At 45.2% G+C, this 18,342-nt stretch overlaps 1 protein-coding gene across 1 annotated transcript; it reads left to right on the top strand.

Moving 5' to 3' along the window:
- Positions 1-3,579: 3,579 nt before the first annotated feature.
- LOC310874623 (uncharacterized protein) lies at positions 3,580-15,299 on the top strand (the record flags this gene model as incomplete). Its single annotated transcript, XM_083787482.1, has 4 exons — positions 3,580-3,700; positions 7,496-7,626; positions 13,694-13,957; positions 15,248-15,299. The coding sequence occupies exons 2-4, from the start codon at positions 7,508-7,510 to the stop codon at positions 15,297-15,299; spliced, it is 435 nt and encodes a 144-aa protein (XP_083643608.1). The 5' UTR covers positions 3,580-3,700; positions 7,496-7,507.
- Positions 15,300-18,342: the final 3,043 nt, after the last annotated feature.

Here is an 18,342-nt window from a genome sequence, read left to right as displayed (position 1 = left end):
AATTCACCATAATGGAGGTAAAAAGGGAAAATAAACATATACAGTGAGGGAAAAGGGGGGGGGGGGGCATAGGAGCGAAAATAATTTAGTCCCTTGTTTGTGCCGAATCTGGGTTGTACATGGTTTGTTGCACTCCCTCTGGTGTTGTGGGTGTGGACTTCATTAACATTAAGGAAGTATTTAGACAGGTACATGGGTATCTTGGTGGTGTATCGAATCTTGTGGACCAGACCCATTGCAAGATGCTGTACTCTGTCGTCGACCCTAAGCCATTCCAGCCTGTCAAAGTGGGCAAGGGTGAGGTGGGTTCGGGGGTGAGGCCAAGTGGGAGCCTGACCAGTTTGTTTTGGGAGGTCTGGAGCCTTGTCTTAAGGGCCTTTGAGGTGCTGTGGTACCAAGAAGTGCATGCATAGTCAAAGAAACCTTGTACGAGGGCTCCTGTTAAGGTCTTCAAGGTGTTTTTGTTGACCAGTGAGGAGATCCTGTAAAGGAATCTTGTTCTTTGATTTACTTTTTTGATTACGTTGGTGGCCATTTGATCACCGGAAAGATTAGCCTCCAGGATGGAACCTAGGTAGGTAATTTCATCTTTTCGTGTGATAATATTGTCACCCACTCTAACCAAGAAGCCTGCTTGCTTGATCCGAAGAGAATGGATTCAGTTTTTCCCATGTGTAAGGATAGTTTGTTATCAGTGAGCCAGGTGCAGATTCTACCGAGTTCAGAGGTGAGGGTCTTTTCATCCTGCAGTTTGTTCCTGTCCGAGACCAGCAGTGCTGAGTCATCTGTGAACAGGAACAAGTTGCAGTCGTTTACATATGTTAGGAACAGTAAAGGCCCTAGTATGCTTCCTTGTGGAACGCCACAGCTCACTGGGAGGGGAGGGGGGGGGGGGGGGGGACAGTGTTCCGTTCACCTCCACCATCTGTTCTCTCCCCTCCAGGTAGGATTGCATCCAGCTCACTGATGTGCTATCAAAACCAATAGCTTTTAGCTTGTTAACCAGTATGGAGTGGTTCACGGTGTCAAAAGCCTTTTGGAGGTCCAGCATGACCATGCCGCAGTATTTGCTAGCATCCACCTCGTGTTTGATGTGGTCGCTCAAATAGAGGAGGCATGTGTCAGTGGAGTGGGATGTTCTGAAACCAGATTGGAACTCGTACATTAATTTATTAGTGGCAATTAGATACTTTTCAACCTGTTCATAGACTATTTTTTCCATCACTTTCGAGATGAAGCTTAGAATAGAAATAGGGCGGTAGTTGCCGGGTTCTAATTTACTCCCTTTCTTGTGCAAGGGGGTTACTTTGGCCAGTTTAAAATCTTGGTGGACCTGTCCTTGTTTGATGGAGAGGTTTACTATGTGGGTGATGATTGGAGCTATGGAAATGGCTGAGTCTCTAAGAACTTTGGAGGGAATATTGTCATGGCCAGTGGCCTTGTGGGGTTGGAGGGCACTCAGTTTTTTAAGTACCTCCTCAGTTGTTACCATTGACATTTTAAAATCATCTTTACAAACACCTAGGTTTTTGTAGAAGGCTGATGTGCTCTACACCAAAACGCCCAGAGTGGGAAGGCAGTTTGTTAACCAGCATTGTTGCAATGTTTGTAAAGAAGATGTTTAAGTAGTTTGCTACATCAAGCTTGTCAGTGATGAGGGTGTCATTTGATTTGATGTTTATGCTTGTAAACCTGTTTTTTTGTTTCTGACCACAGCCTAGTTGGTTCTTTAGTAGATTCCAGAGCTCCCGAGGATTGTTTTTGTTTTCCTCTGCTTTATCATTGATGAAGTTACTTTTGGCTGATTTGGTCATGGCAGTTACACTGTTTCTTAGTTTGTTACTTTGGGTTTTTAGGATGCCCAGTTGGGTTTGGAGATCACAGTCGAAGCGCTTGGCTAGCTTGGACTTGCATTTAAGAAGTTCAGAGAATTTTGTTGTCTCTGGTTTTCATTGCAGTCAGTATGTCCGAATTCATCCATGGCTCCGAGCGGGTTTTGACCCTGATGGTTCTCAAAGGAGCCATGTTGTTTAGTAGGTCTACTGATGTAAATTTGGTTTTAAAGCCAAGCCATGCTTCTTCGACTAGTGAGCTCCTGAGCTCATCGGACCAATCCCAACTCTCCAGTTCACGGTTAAAAGCCTCGCTAGAGTAGGTTTTGAGGTCCCTAGATATGACTGTTTTGTGACATGCAGACTTTGTTTTTTGTTTATTGCGGGTACAGAAAATCATAAAACGATCACTAATCTATGTAAAGCGCCTTGGATAAAATATAAATGCACAATTATGTATCAAAACCACAACCATCATTGAACACGTCCCCTATAACTCCAGGACATTATTGTCATCAGTTGACTCTATATTCTTCTCAACATTAGAGATGGCCTGTTTATTCCAAACTGACCCGGCCATGCAGCTAAATAAAAGATGCAATCGCACTCCAGCAATTCCTGGGGCGGATAGCAGTCTTTAACTGCTAAACATTTCCTGTAATGTTCATATAGTTATCTTCTCCTTCCTTTGAACATCAAGGGACAACCTCACATACAGTAAGAACCCTGCAGTTCCCCCCCCCCCCCCCCCCCCCCCCCCCCCCACACACACACACTGACTTTTCTTTTTCTGTGACAGACAGTAAGCGTTCCAAAAATAGTATCATGTGTGTTTTGTTTTGTCGGTGTGCGCGTAAAGATGGATGGAGAGACATGACATGATGCAGGGCGCACTCCACTCCACGCTGGCGCCTATATTGAGCTCAGACTGAGGCGTGTGTGTGTGTGGCTCCTCCAATAATGCTGCAAGTTAATCCCACTTGATGAGTGAGAATAGCGGTGATAAATCTGATAATAGCAGCACTGAGCAGCAGCTACCTCCCCGGCCGCTCCCAGATGTGGAACTGGACTTGGGCGTCTGTGTGGTAAGTTTTCACTTCTCTGACTTCTCTCTCTCTCTCCTCCAAAATACAGAATACTTTTTGAGTGAAATATGAACCACATCCGGCTCCCTCTCTCCGCACTGTATTTGAGGATGTTTAACATTGCTAGGCAGCAGGGCAGTCATGTTAAAGGCTGTAGGCAGGCACAGTACTGTAGTAGCCACAGTACAGGCAGGCAGGGGTTGAAATAAAAGGCTGGACAAAGAGAGAGAGAGAGACAGACACGTAAACTGGGAAGAAGGAGCGAATTCTAGAGGAATCCTTCCTGATGTTTCTGTGCCGGAAAAGTTGAAAAGTTGTGGGGAAAAGGAGAAGATCACTAGACGGTAAATTACTTTGATCGGCTCATTACTTGTCATGATGGTTTGTTTCAAGGAGGGGAATGCGTGGAATTGAGTAATAGCCGATCTGCAAGCTCACAACGCGTCGCCGAGGCGAAGCGTTGTGAGCTTGCATATCGGCTATTTTGGTACCGCAGCTGTGCAACTTTGTTGCGATTCCTCCCCGGCGAACCGCAAAAGATTTCTGCAAACATAAATAACATTGAAAGCGATCCAGTGCAGCGGCGCTGTCTGAATGAGAGATGATGCAAATCCATGTCGGTCTCAAGTAACTCATAACAGCTAGTAGTACAATAACGCTGACGGAAAATGGGTGAATTCTAAAGGAATTCGCTTATTTTGGAGGAAAATGTTTAAAGCAACAGAAGTCTCTCTGGGGCTCAGCAGCAGTGCCGTGCGTGGAAGGGGAAGCATGTGATTTGCGGTGCGTATGTTTGTTGACTTTGACATTATACAAAAAACCCAATCCGCACGTGTGTATGTTACGTTTTGCAGGCGCCCCCCAGGCGTGTGTGTGTGTGTGAGAGAGAGAGGTTTAAAACTTTGTTTGGTTTTAAAGGATTTAGCCTGGGTGTTACATTCATTCATTTGAAAGCATTATCCACCTCCTGATGTGTTTATGACTGTGCAAAATGCAGACCGTGTATAACTCCTAGTCATAGGTTCAGGTCTAGGCTATGTATGCTATTGGCCTCTCTTTCGTGCCAGCAGCAACTTAATTACATTCACCTGGTCTGACTCACGTGTGTGTGTCCCTGCTCTAAATTAGTCACTGCATTGGTCATGGTAAGAAACCAGCTGTAGGCCTTTACTCAGTCTCACAAAACCACTAGACTCCACCAGAACAGAACAGCAGTGCTTCTCAAAGTGGGTACCTCTTGAGAGTGTATGGAACCAAATGGACCCTTGCAGGCCTCAGAGTTACAGACATGTAACTTAGCTTACATGTCTAACTCTGAGGCAGTTTAGGAACCAAATGGACCATAACAGGTCTGTAACTTGAGGGAGTATATGGAAACAAATGGACCCTTAAAGGCCTATTCATAGTCTGGATTTTCGGTGGTAAGGTGACCACCGCTCCGGTGGTGAGCTGACCACCGGAGCTGAAATAACGTTGAGCGGTGGTGAGTAAAAACAGAGAGAAGGGCTGGAGCGGTGGCGGTGGTTTGCTCTTCACCGCGGCTCGTGACGTCATGTTGTAGTTCGGTGGTCACCCCACCACCGTAAATCCAGACTATGTATGAGCCTTAAGGCTCATACGTCTGGATTACACACAGACATACGTCTGGATTTTAAATCCAGACTATGAATAGGCCTTTACAGGTCTGTAACTCTGAGGGTGTATGGAACCAAATGGACCCTTGCAGGTCTGTAACCTGCGAGTGTGTACGGATGGAACCAAATGGACCCTCGCATGTAACAATTTGACTGTCCATGTGTACACTCTCGGTTATGGGGGTCATACTGAGTTATTTATGGGGGTCCGTCCGTGCGGTTCCACCTAATGCATACTGTACAAAACGGGAGAAGTGAAATAAAAATTGCCCTTGTGTGAAACGAGGGGCACCCACTGTACTTATTTTGGTCACATGACGTCTAACGTGGTCATTTAGTGGCCTAAACAAATAGACTCTTGGCTTGCAAACGATTTACGTCATAAGTGCTCTAAACAAACATTAAGAAGTCCATAGACTTGGATGCCATATGACGTAATCTTCATAAATCCATGCATTGGAGGCCCCTAAGAAAAAACAGAAAAAACACTGCACAGCTGAAAGCCAGGTGCAGTTTTTATTTCTCCCTGGAAATAAAAAACGCCTGGGTTTCCGAATCTGCTATATGGACTAGACTAGACATTGTTTTGTGTCAGGAAGTAGTGTATAGTCATTTGCCAGTTTCACTGTTCTTTGTGACATTTCACTGTGGATATAGATTTACTTGTGTTCGGTTCAACCAACTGGCATGGTTGAATGAGTGTGCCGCATGTTATGGGCCTTTATATTATAGCATTGATGGCTTTTCCATATGAAAAGATCAGATAACGCTTGAATGGTCACTGGGGTGGGGTGGGGGGTGGGGGGGAGGATTGTGGTTCTTTTTGTTCCCTGGGGGAAGACTGTGGTTTTTCCCAACAGATGGAGCTGCAGATATGGGGGGCCCACACATGAACGAGTAGCATATTATCGGAATAGCACACAGCCTGTAAGAACATGCTTAGATATAGCCTGAAAGAAAATACACGTAAAGGGGCGGGAACCCCTTTTGGTGTTTTAAGCATTATGTTATAATTTAGCTATTGAAAAATAGCAGATCTACAAGCTCGTCGCACGCCACGAGCTTGTATAGGTCTGCTATTTTTGAAAAATCTTGAAAATGTGGCACAAATCTTTGAATATATATTCTTTCGTTTCGTTTTTTAACTCAAATCTTTGCTTCTGGGAGAGTCCCTGGAACAACATATTTTCGGATAGGGGTCGGCGGCCAAATACATGATAAAGGTTTTAACACCACTGACAAAGAGAAACAGGTTTTTCAGACATTTTCGACGTCTGGTCTAAATGGGTAAGCAGACCTCTCGTTGATGCAGGCGACAACACCTGCGTTCCTCGCTTCCCGTTTGAAGGGCCCTTAAAGGGAAAGTTCTGATTTTTTTAACTTAATCTGTAAGAAATACTTGCCATTAATATAGTGGTTGCAACAGTATTAATTAATTGATTGGTGGTGGTGGGAGTTCTGCTCTGGTTTTGGTCAATATTAAGCAGTTCCGGTCATTTTGTGGGGGTCACTGGGGCCACGCAGTAAAAGTAAATTAATTCACAAAACTAACATCATTTGTATCGTTGACCTATTTCTAAAATATTAGCGCAACTTTCGTTCAACTTTGACCCCTCATCACATGGAACATTTCTTTTGGCGTGGTGATATAGACACAAAAAGAATAGTTCTGTGTGATAGAGGGGTCAAAAATGAACGAAGGTTGCAAAAATATTTTAGAAATAGGTCAACAATACAAATTACGTTAGTTTTGTGGATTAATTTACTTTTAATGCGTGGCCCCCTGTGCCCCCCACAAAATTACCTGGGATGGATTTTATACGGCCCACAGCTTCATACCCGAATTGTATTATGAACCGTCCAACAAGTTTTTAAACCTGGGCATTTCCCAGAGTATAATCTGTCACTCTTCCTTGTTCCTTGTATTTATTTTTCTTTCTTTAAAAGAAAATCTTACTCGTCTGGTTTGGCAATGTGACATATGGCTGAAAAAAGACTGATTTACACTTTTTTGTTCACAGAACACAACTTACAGAAGACCATTGATATTAAATATTGACAATAACATTTAAAAATAAATAAAAATATTTGTTTTATTTGGAAAGAGCAGTACAGTACAGATAGCATTTTCACATATGATACACGAGCAATTCCCAAGATTTCTTTTTTCCCACCCCTCTTCCCCCCCTCATCCCCCCTCCATGTGGCTCCAACTCCAATGTCTCTGTATAGTCCTTTTTCATATGACAAGTCCACACTTAAACAGGGACAAACAGGGCAATATCACTTCGGATTGTACATTTCAGGAGGTCAAAAAGAAAAGAGTGGGCAGAAAAAGACAGACAAAAAAGACCATGAGAGAAGGAAAGGTGTCTTAAACATTTTCTAAAATCGTAAAGCAGGCAATGGACCAGTGAGATCACACAAAGTCCGCTCTCAGAGGGGCAATGTGCACTATCCAGTTGTTCCAATAACAATAACATTACAATACTAAAAGTATTCAAGACTGAAGTAACTAAAGCGGGTCATGTTTGGAATTGTAACAGCTGAAATGAATAATATATCAGTATAATTCAGTATTAACCTGAGGGCCACATTAAGTGATGGTGGGGGCCATATGTGACCCCCCCGGGCCACCAGTTGCCCATGTATGTACTATGTTTCTATCTTTCTATATGCTATACTGTATGTACATAAATAATGTTATCTTAGATTATTTTCGTTGACCCGTCTCTTTCCTGTTTTCCTCCTCTCTTTCTGCCCCCCTTTTCTTATCGGGAAAACTGCATGATGGAGCGTCTTGCACACACAGAAACAATAACTCCTCTCCTCTCCTCTCCTCTCCTCTCCTCTCCTCTCCTCTCCTCTCCTCTCCTCTCCTCTCCTCTCCTCTCCTCTCCTCTCCTCTCCCTCTTCCTCTTCCTCTTCCTCTCCCTCTCTCCAGCTATGGCTGAAGATGTCTGTGAACTCTGACAAGTCGTCCTGTGTGCTGCTGTCTCCGCGGGACTCCAGGTCGTCGTGCATCTTCCACCCGGCCGACGAGAGGGATGACATCCCCGGAGTGGGAGAGGACAGGTGGGTCACTAACTGGGCAGTGGGAGAGGACAGGTACCCACCTGTCCTCCCCAAAATAAACTCACTGGGCTGTCACATAGTGACAGTGGACAGGTGGGTCACTCACTGGGCTGTCACATAGTGACAGTGGACAGGTGGGTTACTGTGTGGGCTGTCACATAGTGACAGTGGACAGGTGGGTTACTGTGTAGGCTGTCACATAGTGACAGTGGACAGGTGGGTTACTGTGTGGGCTGTCACATAGTGACAGTGGACAGGTGGGTTACTGTGTGGGCTGTCACATAGTGACTGGACAGGTGGGTTACTGTGTGGGCTGTCACATAGTGACAGTGGACAGGTGGGTTACTGTGTGGGCTTTAGTGACAGTGACAGTGGACAGGTGGGTTACTGTCTGGGCTGTCACATAGTGACCAGCGTTCACTTCGTCGACTAATACTATGACAAAAGAAAAAGTTTGTCGACTACCTTTTTTCACTGACAAAAACTAAATGGAAACAAAAATGAAAACTAAGCTATGATGACTAAAACTAGACTAAAATGTTAAGAAGGGACTGGAGATCCAGTATAAGTAATTTAAGCAATATTACACGAGAGGGTGTGGGTTAACGTGATTATTGCCACGACAGTGATGTGGTAAGGAACGAGACAAAGTCGCAAGCATCACTGAAGCTGGTTTTAACCCACGGCTAGAAGGCTGTTTCAACCAATCGGATTGCTTCCCCGAAACGACCTGTGGTATAATTTACGTCGACTAAAATCTTATGATGTTTAGTCGACTGGGCTGTCACATAGTGACAGTGGATGACCGTGGATGCGTGCACGCTGATGGGTAATTTTCCACCATAAGACGAAGGACTGTATAAATTAATAACTATATAACAGGATCGATAGCTTGAGAGCTAGAGCTAGAGAGAGCTCCGGAACACCGGAACTGAATAAATACTTTAGAAAGTAATCTAAGTACCATAAATACTCTTTACCAGAATAGAAGCAGAGGGCTTGTAACTTTACCGAAATGGATGTAAAAACCTTTTAGGCTATAATGATTAAAAGTCAGAGTATAACAGAGTTAACCAAAATACCTTAGAATGAATTGACGGACACAATGAAGAGAACTCAGACAAGCAGAACTTAGAGGGAGGTTCAATCAGATATATTCACCATTGTTTCGGGAGAGAAGAAGACATGCCATCCGGACAGCGTTTCACAACGATCTCTGACCATGTTCAATTGAACATGGTTGATATAGCATACCGTAATCAATACACCAGAAAATGTGTTGAACAACAAGGTCAAAAAACATATTATGTTTATCATATTATGATATGAATATCAGTTAGTGGAACCGGGTGACAGGGCAGAACGTCATTGAGTGCAGTTTACCAGTCTGTTAGAGCGAATACTAACTTTCAAGGGCAAAAACACAGAGGCTGGGTGTTATGGCCAACGGAAACAAAACAATTCTTATCTAACAACGCTGGCTAGGGGAGAAGTTTTACTATCGAAACTCAGAACCATACTATTTTAAAGTCAGTGGGACAGCCTGACATCAAATGTCAGTCAAAGGGCAATTCATAATCCATGATTCTGCAAGACCATAGGGGACACTGAGTCATAGATCACATGAAAACCGTCATCCACCAAAATAACAGATCTACAAAAGAAAAATACCTATCACACGCGACCTCGCCCTTTTAGGGTGTTGTCGCTTCTCGCCCTCAGGCGTCTTACTGGTATATACTGTATATATATTTTATTTCATTTTAAGAGAGGAAAGTTTGATGTTCTGTTAGGGTTAGGGAAATGAGATTCTATTCAAAAGACTCTGACCAAACTAAATAAAAAAATCTCACCCGTGTGAACTGAGTGGTGCAATTACCCCCCCCCCCCCCCCCCCCCACCTCTCTCTCTCATTCGTAGGCAGCAGGCACAGCACTGCTGCCTCTCTCTGTTTCTGGTGCCCCCTACTGGTACTAATAAGTCATATACTCGTGCTCATGACCACTGATACATAGATAGATACGCACGGACATTGCTGGTTGTAGGAGTGGTTGCACCACTCAAAAAAAAAGTGCTGTCAAAATCAACTCTGGTGTCAGGTTGCGGTGCGTTGGTAGAACTTGGTACACATTGGACTGACGGCGGCATGTTATTGGCTACACAACGGTGAAACCGTGTGTCTCCACTCCAACCCATACCGTCCTACATAAACTGGGAGATTTGGAGCTTCTCCATGAGACAAACCACGAAGATGAAACCTAAACACACAACTTCCACGGCCTCTGGTCCAAGCCCATGTGGCTCTAAAACCTGCTGTACCGCGACGCCTGACATATGTGCGGTGCGTGGTGGTGGCGGCGTCTCGCGTCAAAAACGGGCCCCGATCCACAAGCTTGCAGTGTGTGTGTGTGTGTGTGTGTGTGTGTACACAGCGTGGCACGTTGTGAGGTTTTGTAGACTGGATATTTGCGGTGTGAGAGGCTGGCACACTTTTTAGTAAAACTCTGACTGACTGACTGATTCACTCACTGATTCACTGACTGACTAGACTGGAACCCACCTATGCTTTCTATGGCATCAGATAGCTCCCGGGAGAAACTAGGCACAGCTGCAGGACATGAGACTAATTAAATTAGAGCGACAGAGAGAGAGGGGTGTGTGTGTGTGTGTGTGTGTGTGTGTGTGTGTGTGTGTGTGTGTGTGTGTGTGTGTGCGTGTCTGCGTCAATTTAACAAAGGTGAAATAAAAACGTCTGGGTTTCCAAGGCTACTGACTGACTGACTGACTCACTCACTCACTCACTCATAGTCTCTAACAAAATCTTTGACGACACATCATTTAAATGAAATGATAGTTATTTTGCCAAAGGAATGTTAGTAACACTAACACATTAGTTGCATAGTCTGGCATCTGATGGTGTGTTTTGTGGCTTTCGGTTATACAATTTAGTACAATGCATACTTGGGACCACCGGTTTATCACCGGTGGTCCACCGGTACCGGACCAGTGCTTAATTTCTTTAAAGATATATTTTTTTGCGTTTTTTGCCTAAATTGATAGGCTACAGTAATTCAACAGGAAAGGGAGAGAGACATGGGGAGTGACACGCGGCAAAGGCCGTCAGGCTCGGGAGTCGAACCCGCGGCACGCCGTCCGGCTGGCTTGGCAGCCTAGGTGCCCAGACGGTTGAGTTAACCATCCGGGCCCAGTGCTTCATTTCTAACTCAAGAGGTGCCGGAACTCAACTCCCGCACATATGCACGCATGCATGCTCGTGTATGTGTGGGGGCCGAACTTTTTTTTTTTTTTTTTTGTCAAGTTTTGTTTGGGGGTATTTATGGCTGGTTATTTGGTGGCTATACTGCCCCAGAGTGACAGCCAGGCAGTAGGTAACAAACGCATTATTTTTATTTGACCCACATAGTAAGCAAAACTATTAGTTTCTTACCACCAGCACGCGGTCATTGTTACTAATACTATAGTTCTTTATTTAGCACGCAGAACTTACACAAACGAGCTGATATTTTCCCAAATAATACCTTAACCATAATAGCCTATAACGGTGGTTCCCAAACTTTTTAATGTCAAGGACCCCCAAATCGACATTTATTAGGGCACGGAACCCCATTTGAAAAGATATGCCAGGGACCAACATAAGAGAACATTTTCACGGATCTAGCAGAGATTCTCAACCCGTTTAATTCCAAGGACCCCCAGTTTGACATGTATATTAGTCTAAGGACCCCCATTTAATGACATTTCTATCTCTGGGACCTACAATTTATATTGTAAAATCAATGTTAATTTGACTCTTGGCCCCTTTTCCACCGGTTGGTTCGGGAACCGGTTCAGTTCTTTTTGGTTCCTAGTCCATGAGCCATGAGCTCCAAAATTGGAATGTTAATTATGAATTGAGTGGGCAAAACCATACCTATATTAGATTGTTATCACCATGAAACTTCCCCAATTGAGTACTTACACGAAGACAATGATTTATTGTATTACAAATTTTAATTTTTTTTATATGCAAATGTATTATTATGTATGAAAATATGCAAAAGCTACTACTGTGGAAGGGTTATCATGTATTAATTTCCTTGTATTGATCCTATAAACAATTTAATATAGGTCTAGTTTATCCCACCAATTTTGGAGCTCTGGCTCATGGACTAAGAACCAAAAAAGAACTGAACCGGTTCCCATTGGGAACCAACCGGTGGAAAGGGGGTCTCAGAGTTACAGACCCATAATAAGGGTCCATTTGGTTTCCAAACTATCATTTAGCTGGGGACCCCCTGGAACTCCCTCAAGGACCCCTAGGGGTCCCCCGGACCCCACTTTGAGAACTACTGACCTATAACAACATTTGCAGCAGCATGCTGTTTTCACAGGGACCCGCCGACCATACTAAGAACACAGAACTACAGTAGGCATGTGCAGTTCAGTTGGCACAGCGGCCCAATGCTACAGTTACAGTATGACATTAGATACATACTGCATGAAATACAGCAGTGGTTTTCAACCTTGTTCATGTCAAGGCCCACTATTCAATTGGCATTAGATACATACTGCATAAAATACAGCAGTGGTTTTCAACCTTGTTCATATCAAGGCCCACTATTCAATTGGCATTATGAGCCACGGACCACCGTTCAATTAGATGTAGCCTCTCAGACCTAAAACTATAGAATATGTTGTTGTATTTGGATACGATTTTGCTCACAATTCCATGCTGTATTGATGTCTGTACCATTTAACATAGATGACAGACAAACGATCAAAATAATAATTATTTGACATTCTCTAATTGTGTAGACTTCTTGTAAATTAACTTAGTAATGCAGATGTAACTCTTGAGAGTGTAAAATGAAACCAAATGGATCTGTGTGGGTTTAATTTCACGCTCTCAGGAGTTTAAAGATCTATAAAGGTTCATTTAAGCAATATTACACGAGAGGGTGTTGTTTAACGTCATTATTGTAACAACAGTTACCCTTAAAACTAGGGTTTTTTCGCTGAATTTGTATTTATTTTTAATGACAGATGTAGTCACTACGACCACAAATGTCCCAAGAAACTAGCTAGCCTATAGCCACCGAGTTTGCTAGCGCTCTGGGAAAACAAAGCGGCTGAATTCTTTGTTTTGATTAGGTGGTGAACAGTGCTGGTTTGATCCACGGCTAGAAACCGTTTCAACCAATCAGATTGCTTCCTCGAAACGACCTGTTGTAGAATTGGTTACCAACTCTTCATATAGCTGGGGACCACTTGGAACCCCCCTCAAGGACCACTGGTGGTCCCCGGGCCACTGGTTGAAAACCACTGAAATACAGTACAAGTTATGGTGGCCCACCATCAGGAACAGTACGCAATCCCAAATACCTACACGCTGGTGTTGTTTGTTTGTCCCTCCACTTCCTCCTCCTTCTCTTTTAAAACAAAACGCATGCTGTCCCCAGGGCTGAACTAGCAGTTAATATATTCCATATTGATATTAAATCTAATTTTCCTCTGGGCCAAGCAAAGCGGTCCAATCGGTATACGCCTGAAATTCGTCCAGTAATAAAGGTTCTGTCGTGCAAAAACTAAGCACGATTAAATTCATTTTTTTAATCGCATTATAGTTTCTGTAATTAATTCATCTCCGTCCATCCATCTCCAACCGCTTATCCGTCGTCGGGTCGCGGGGGCAACGGCTCCACCAGAGTGTTGTTCCAGACTTCCCTCTCCAGAGCAACATTAGTGACTTTTAATTAATCTCATTTAAAGTTGAAACCCATTTTGGGCGGGAACCCCTTTTGGTGTTAGCATTATGTTATGCTTTAGCTATTGAAAAATAGCAGATCTACAAGCTCCGGTGGCGCGCTACGAGCTTGTAGGTCTGCTATTTTTGAAAAATCGAAGAACGACTGACATAGAAACATAGCTTTTTCAGAAAACTGTCAGGATGTAGAAGACATTTTTAGAATCTGATCTCAGGTCAGAATACTAAGTCCCAGCCCTAATACTAATATATTTTTTTGTGATAAATGTACCGTTTTGGTGTGTCCCTCCTCTCTCTCTGCAGTGTCTTGGAGATGTTGAGCTACTCCAAGTTCTCCGACCTGGAGACATGGCTGTGCATGCCCGCCACCCTGCTCCCCCGAGCCCTGGAGACCACCACCTCCTCCTCCTCCACCTCCACCACCACCACCAACCCCACCACCTCCTCCTCCTCCACCAACCCCACCACCTCCTCCTCCACCCCCACCACCACCACCTCCTCCTCCTACAAGACACGGCTGTCCACCTGCAGCGAGACCGGAGAGACGGACACCACACCTGCCGTCGGGTACGGTATACACGACGCCGGACATGTTTGTTTGTTTGTTTATTTGTTTGTTTTGCGTGGGTGCTTTACCGATGCAGTTGCATTTGAACCGGGTGCAAAAAAACACACACACACACACACACACACACACACACACACACACACACACACACACACACACACACACACACACACACACACACACACACACACACACACACACACACACCCTGACAAGCACATGGAATTGTACGAGTTGAGGCATTACATTTTGTTTAACTTGTCAATTCACTGTCACCCCCCCCCCCCCCCAAAAGAAACACGTGGGGACCCAAGGTTGAGGACTACCAGTGGCCTAACAGATGTGTTGTACCCCTCCCCCCCCCCCACACCCCTCTGACACTCTCTCTCTCTCTCTCTCTCTCTCTCCCCCTCTCTCTCCCCCCCCCCCCCCTCTCTCTCTCCCCCTTCCTCCATCTTCACTGCACAAGAGACATAATACTCGGAATTGCCCTCAAAATAACCCTCTTTTGAAGATGTGATTGGTTTGTCATTATCCTCGCACTGACCCACCAGTGACTCCACAAAAAACGCCACCACATGCAGAGCCATAGAGTTGAGACAGAGTTATATGACCACTCCGTTCACTCCATGGGGCTCCATGCAGGCTCTTCTTCTACGTAGACTTCTATAGACCGATTCCGTAGCTGGTCTCATGGGCGCAGCCTACGTATTTCCTGTAGGCGGACTCGACGTAGCTGCTTCGTCTCAACCATTACTCAATGGCTCTGGTCTCAGCCACCGCGGTGGATATTAGACATTCTGTTTTATTTTATTTTTTATGTTGCCACTACTGTTGGAGCAGCCATAAACTACACAGGTTCATCTCGATGTTCTGGGCATCTTTGTAATGTTAGTGTTAGTAAAAAAGCAGGTAAAGGAGTAACGTTTGAGGCAAACTAACATCAGTCACTCTGCCGTTCACTGTAGTGGAAGAGGTGCGCCTGGTGAGGGTTTTATCCCCGCAGCTACGTCGATCCGCCTACAGGAAATACGTAGGCTGCGACCATGAAAACGCTACGGAATCGGTCTCTATTGAATGAGGGACAACCGGAAGTATTGCATATAGGGACGACCGGAAGTTTACGGGAATGCATTGGAGTCTTATGGGCTTACGCGCGTACATGAACCACGTGACCAGGCTGTTTTCTGCCCCCCCCTCAATGGCGTAACTCTTTCCTACTCTTTGGCTCTGACCAAAATGTCATTCACTCCCCTCCCCCACAGGTTCCTGCGTGGTTTCCTTTGTAGTGCACTCCGAGAGATGATTGCTGTTGTTTACCGGAATGGAGTCTGGAAGTAGGAGTTACATGATGATGATGATGATGATGTCTTTGATGGCAGCAGATGGATTTTTAATGACGCTGAAGTGGAAAGAATGAGGCCGCTATGTAGCCGAGACCCCGATGTGGTCCTCCCTGCATTGCTATGACGCTAACGATAACACCGTGCGGCTGAAGGGGAGTTGTGCCGCATTTTTACGATATTTTTTTTTTAGCAGACCTACAAGTTCATAGCGCGCCACTCGGTGGCGCGCTATGAGCTTGTAGATCTGCTATTTTTCAATAGCTAAAGCATAACATAATGCTAACAACAAAATGGTTTCCCGCCGAAAATGGGTTCATCCTCCCGTTAGTTTGACTGGATTAAGGTTGGTGAGGGATGCGTTGCTCCCGTGCTTGCGGTTACGTTTAGGTTAGAGTCAGAGATGGGGTTAGTGATGGTCGATCTAATATTGGTTATGATGAATAGGTGTCTGTAATTTGGTTTCTTTGAAGTGCCTTATGGCTTCATGTGCTTACATGCTACAGTGTTTCTGAAATGATGGTGTGTGAAAAATGGGACCCAGTGCCTCCCTGCTTGGCCCCGAGCATCAAGGGTTGGATTTGTTTGGTAAGTCCCTGCGACATACTAGCGTCGTGTCCAGGTGTACCTGTCTGTCTTGACCAGGGGGGCATCAAGCTGCCTCACGCTACAGTAACAGGAGATGGGCTCCTGCCCCTATGGGGCCTCATGGCTCTTGCAAGGCTTACTTCCATGAAATGAAACGGTTTGAGAACCCCCATGGTCCATGGGACTAGAAGGGGGTGGTATACCCAGCGTGTTGACTCAGTCAAGCCGAGTATTCCTGACTAAGTGTCCGTGTGTGATGAATGATAGCAGTGATAATGTGTTCTGCAAACGACCTCACCTCCAGTGGACTGTAAAGGGAAACCATGTATTGTCTTCTCAACAAACTGTTCAAACTCTTTGGATTTCACTTTTCTCAGCTGAAAAGATACTTTAAAGTGTCCACAGTGTCCATCACAAAACAGAGATGCAAGGACTTAACTATAACAGACACGTGCACAATCAGAATTTTAACCTTTCTCCAATATTTACCGTCTGTTTCTATCTTACACTGTCGCCCTCTCAGCTGTCCTACTGTCTGTCTCTCCTACACTGTCTCCCTCTCAGCTGTGCTACTGTCTGTCTCTCCTACACTGTCTCCCTCTCAGCTTTCCAACTGTCTGTCTCTCCTACACTGTCTCCCTCTCAGCTTTCCTACTGTCTGTCTCTCCTACACTGTCTCCCTCTCAGCTTTCCTGTCTGTCTCCTACACTGTCTCCCTCTCAGCTGTCCTGCTGTGTGTCTCTCCTACGCTGTCTCCCTCTCAGCTTTCCTACTGTCTCTCTCCTACGCTGTCTCCCTCTCAGCTTTCCTACTGTCTGTCTCCTACACTGTCTCCCTCTCAGCTGTCCTACTGTCTGTCTCTCCTACACTGTCTCCCTCTCAGCTTTCCAACTGTCTGTCTCTCCTACACTGTCTCCCTCTCAGCTTTCCTACTGTCTGTCTCTCCTACACTGACTGTCTCCCTCTCAGCTTTCCTGTCTGTCTCCTACACTGTCTCCCTCTCAGCTGTCCTGCTGTCTGTCTCTCCTACGCTGTCTCCCTCTCAGCTTTCCTGTCTGTCTCCTACACTGTCTCCCTCTCAGCTGTCCTGCTGTCTCCCTCTCCTACGCTGTCTCCCTCTCAGCTTTCCTACTGTCTCTCTCCTACGCTGTCTCCCTCTCAGCTTTCCTACTGTCTGTCTCCTACACTGTCTCCCTCTCAGCTGTCCCGTCTCTCTCAGTTCAATAAAATGCTGCTGCCCATACACGCAGAGCCACTGTTAATTTTCTCCATTATTGTCAGTAACATTATTATTGTCTGTCGCCAAGGAGACGGGCAAAGCTATGCGGTGGGAGATAAGCCCAGAGAGAGAGAGGGAGGGAGAGAGGGAGGGAGAGAGAGAGGGAGAGAGGGAGAGAGAGAGAGAGAGAGAGAGAGAGAAACGCAGGGCGCCAGAGGGGGAAAACAGTCATGTTTATAGTTTTAGGGGAAATGTAGTCCTAATTTAAGGAAATGTAGTCATTATGACAATAGCCCCTAATGACACCCTATAAAACAAGCAATGTTTTTGGTTGAACGTTATCACGAAGCCCCAGACAGCAGACACATAGTGGATACGCTTGTGCTGTACCATAACCGTGGTACTGTAAGCTTAAGCCTACTTCACCGTCATTAGGGCTCCCACTAACCAGCAGTGGTGGAAAGGAACAAAATATACAGTATGTACTCGATAACTGTAGCCTATAGTATACAGTGATGTTTCACTTAAAGGGCCACTTCACCCCTTTTGCAACCAGATCTTATTTTAATGATCTTTGGGAGACAATAAACACTTTCCTGAGGTTTTTACGTGGGTAATATGTGTTTTTAGATATTTCAGTATGTCAAAGTGTCCATGGGCTCCATGATGTCATGGACACTGCAGGGCTAACTTCCTTCCTGGACTACAATTCCCATAATGCTGTCTCCCTATCAGCTGTCTGTCTCTCCTACACTGTCTCCCTCTCAGCTGTCCTATACTGTCTGTCTCTCCTACACTGTCTCCCTCTCAGCTGTCCTATACTGTCTGTCTCTCCTACACTGTCTCCCTCTCAGCTGTCCTGCTGTCTATCTCTCCTACACTGTCTCCCTCTCAGCTGCCCTACTGTCTGTCTCTCCTACATCGTCTCCCTCTCAGCTGTCCTACTGTCTATCTCTCCTACACTGTCTCCCTCTCAGCTGTCCTGCTGTCTGTCTCTCCTACACTGTCTCCCTCTCAGCTGTCCTATACTGTCTGTCTCTCCTACATCGTCTCCATCTCAGCTGTCCTACTGTCTGTCTCTCCTACACTGTCTCCCTCTCAGCTTTGCCACTGCAGCCTGTCTCTCGTGGCGAGTTATCTGAGCCCACAAACAGTCCAAAATAGAATTGTTTGTCAGTGAGGACACACTGATTTAGATTGAATGAAAAGTAAATAATTGGCTTCCTCGCTCCCT

The sequence above is a fragment of the Protomyctophum parallelum genome (assembly GCF_964188405.1).
Source record: "Protomyctophum parallelum genome assembly, chromosome: 17".
NCBI classification, from domain to species: domain Eukaryota; kingdom Metazoa; phylum Chordata; class Actinopteri; order Myctophiformes; family Myctophidae; genus Protomyctophum; species Protomyctophum parallelum.
Note: the sequence above shows the minus strand (reverse complement) of the source record. Positions and strands in the feature narration are given on the sequence as shown.